Below are 3,157 nucleotides of genomic sequence, written 5' to 3' on the forward strand. Positions count from 1 at the left end.
AGTAGATAATTCACTAAGGTCAGAATTGGAAAATTATCTTGAAGAAGGTGTGTATATTTGTGAGGAAACTTAACAATATGATTTTGATGTTTTAAAATGGTGGAAAGTGAATCATATGAAATTTTGGGTATTATCTAAGATGACAGTAGACATCCTTATAATTCCCATATCCATAGCAACTTTAGAGTATACCTTTAGTGTTGGTGGTAGAGTAATAGACCCATATCGTTTTTCCTTGGCACCAAATACAGCTCAAGCTTTGATTTGTGATAGTGATTGGGTTCGGGCTCTTCACGGTATCAAGAAAAATCAAAAGGTAAACTTCTTTTGAATAATTATTTATTATGATATTTTTTAGTATTATTTATTAAAAAAAATTTTATGATTACAGCTTGAGAAGAAGATTGTGGAGATAATGCTACCAGTTACTTGATTTTTCATGTTTTTCTCATCTTAGTAATTTTAATATTTTAACTACAATAAGTAATTTTTAGTAGAAGGGTATTTTTTTATCAAACAATAATAAGTTTTTTTCTTTTGTTTTTGTCATAGGTGGAGATTTTGCTCATGCGAAGGGGACTTCGTATATTGTTTCCTTAGTTAAAAAAGAAAGAGCTAGAGTTTATAAATTTATATTGGATGTATAGTTTTTATTTGGGTGATTGAAAATTAATATTGATAATTCAATAATATTTTTGTGTTTTATTATTGAATAAATTTTATACATAATTATGCAGTTTTTATGAATACTTTTATGCAGAGTGTATAAATAATTTTATATACAATTTATTTGACATGTATTTTATGCAAAGTTTTAAATATAGGTAGAAGCTCAAACTCAGTTAAAATTATTGGTCTCAAGTTCAATTGCAATTTTAGGCTTGCGGCTAGGCTCGGCTCAAGCTCAAGTTCGAAATAGTTAAATCAACCCCGGCTCAAACATAGGCAGGTTCAGGCTCGGCTCGATTCGATACCACCCCTACCCGCCTACTATATTAAATGTATAATGGGAACCAACCTGAGTGTGATTCACACGAGAAAAAACATAAAGAAATAGTGTATTAGATATAAATATTTTATGATTATAGAACCGTTGCCGTATGTATAAGAGTTAGGATAACATAGGTTTAGTCCATTGAGGTTGGATTTGGGACAAATCTGATATGAGACAATCCGCCTCACTTATCTAATGTTGATTTTTCAGTTGAATAGAAGATCAAAAAACTCTCTTAGGGTATATATAGATTACAATATAGAAGATGACAATAAGAGTGATAGGATTTTTACCTAAGTGACCAGATGTTACATAAGGAATATTAGCTTGTAGCTCAAGCAATAAAGCAATCTGACAACGTCAATGGTGATTAAATTATGTTGCCTTACTCCCACAACTTTCCCCTGATTGATTGAGTAATCAAAATAAAAACTCTTTAAGAACATAGAACACTTGTACAAGAAACCCTTTTGAGGGAAGCCTAAAAAGGGCAGAAAGCCGAGCAGAGTCCACCATGCAAGGAGGGCCCGTCGTCCGCCCGCCGTATAAAACCCACAAGCAGAGCCGGCTCTCGCAAAATCAGTCAAGATGCTCGACACAGAAGAATCCAACTGCGTGGGATTCTAAAAGAACCCACGCCCCCTTCTACTCTGACCTTCCGATGAGTCTACTTCTCTTCTTCTTCCTTCTCCTATTCGTCTTGTTCGATGATGCCGCAGCTCAACCCAGCCAGGCCATCGCACCCGACGACCCTAAGTTGGATGTCCCCAGATCGTTCCGTCCGAGCATTGCGATTGTCATTGGTGTCCTCTCGATCATGTTTTCTTTGACCTTCCTCCTCCTCATGTACGCCAAGTTCTGCCACGCAGCCGCGGCCGAGCTCTTCAACAACGTCTCTGACCAGCAGAATCATGGGCTCGTTCACCCCAGAGCCAGATTCTCCGGTATCGACAAAACCATCATAGAGTCCCTCCCCTTCTTCCGATTCTCCTCTCTCAAAGGATCCAAAGAAGGCCTGGAGTGTGCGGTTTGTCTATCCAGATTCGAAGACACGGAGGTGCTTCGGCTGTTGCCCAAGTGCAAGCATGCCTTTCATATCAACTGCGTTGATCGGTGGCTGGAGAACCATTCCAGTTGTCCGCTCTGTCGGTACAAGGTTGATCCGGAAGACCTCACCATCTTCAAGTATTCCAACAGTCTGAGATTCTCCCGGGACCCGTCGGACTTGAGAGAGGACACGAATGTCGAGCTGTTCGTTCAGAGAGAGCCAGACGAGGGCGGTTCTTCGAGGTTCAGTGTTGGTGGGAGTTTTAGGAAGATCGACAAGGCAAAGAAGGACGAATTGTTGATTCCCGAAGGAGGTGAGAAGCAGCAATTCTTGCATAAACATAAACACAAGATCATAGTTTCGGATGTGATGTTCAAGAACAGGTGGAGCGATGTGAACTCTTCCGACCTCATGTTTCTGAATTCGGAGATGCTTAGTCTCGTTTCCAGCAAGAGGTTTTCTCTAGAATCAAGGAGCGAGAGGTTCACGGCTAAACCGGTGCCCATGGATTTCGAAACATCGAACGACGAGAAAAAAGAAGAGAAAGAGAAGAAAAGGCAGCTCGAGAGCAAGGTGATCAACCTCAGCAGAAGCAACTCTGCATCAGCTTCTGCAGGGCTGCCCTCGTCGTCTAATTTAGATGACAATTCCAGTAAAGCATCCACTAATTGGGATCCATCAGCCAAGCGATCGATGTCCGAAATTACGAACTTGGCTAGAATTCCAGATTTTAAGAGTAAAGTTAGAGAACCTGCAAGCGCTCCCAATGATTCTGAAGAGGAGAGGGTGCGGAAGCTGTGGTTGCCAATTGCAAGACGGACCCTTCAATGGTTGGCTGGTAGGGAAAGAAGATCACGACCTCCCCATTCGAGACAGGATTTGAATGTCTAAAGTTACAGGTCCGAAAGATGTAAAATTTTGCCCTTCATAGATCAAATAGATGTTCGCATCAACCTATAATTTGTTCTGATAAATCAAAGAAACTCGCTTATCTTATGCATGAGACTGAATCTCCATGTCCGCATAACTTACTAACAAACAAGTCTAATCAAAGTTAATGATTCATTGAATGCAGAACCAGACAGATATGCTCCAATATTTTTCTTCTGGGTACA

General features: G+C 40.0%; 1 protein-coding gene across 1 annotated transcript; it reads left to right on the forward strand.

Moving 5' to 3' along the window:
• The first annotated feature begins 1,655 nt into the window (after positions 1–1,655).
• Positions 1,656–2,933, forward strand: LOC137935861 (E3 ubiquitin-protein ligase ATL42-like). Its single transcript, XM_068780245.1, has one exon. It carries the CDS (start codon positions 1,656–1,658, stop codon positions 2,931–2,933), a length of 1,278 nt encoding a protein of 425 aa, XP_068636346.1.
• The last annotated feature ends 224 nt before the right edge of the window (positions 2,934–3,157 follow it).

The sequence above is a fragment of the Aristolochia californica genome, unplaced genomic scaffold (genome assembly GCF_029961685.1).
Source record: "Aristolochia californica isolate CCGP_79_NKW_82.1479 unplaced genomic scaffold, dmAriCali1.0.hap1 SCAF_7, whole genome shotgun sequence".
Lineage (NCBI taxonomy): Eukaryota > Viridiplantae > Streptophyta > Magnoliopsida > Piperales > Aristolochiaceae > Aristolochia > Aristolochia californica.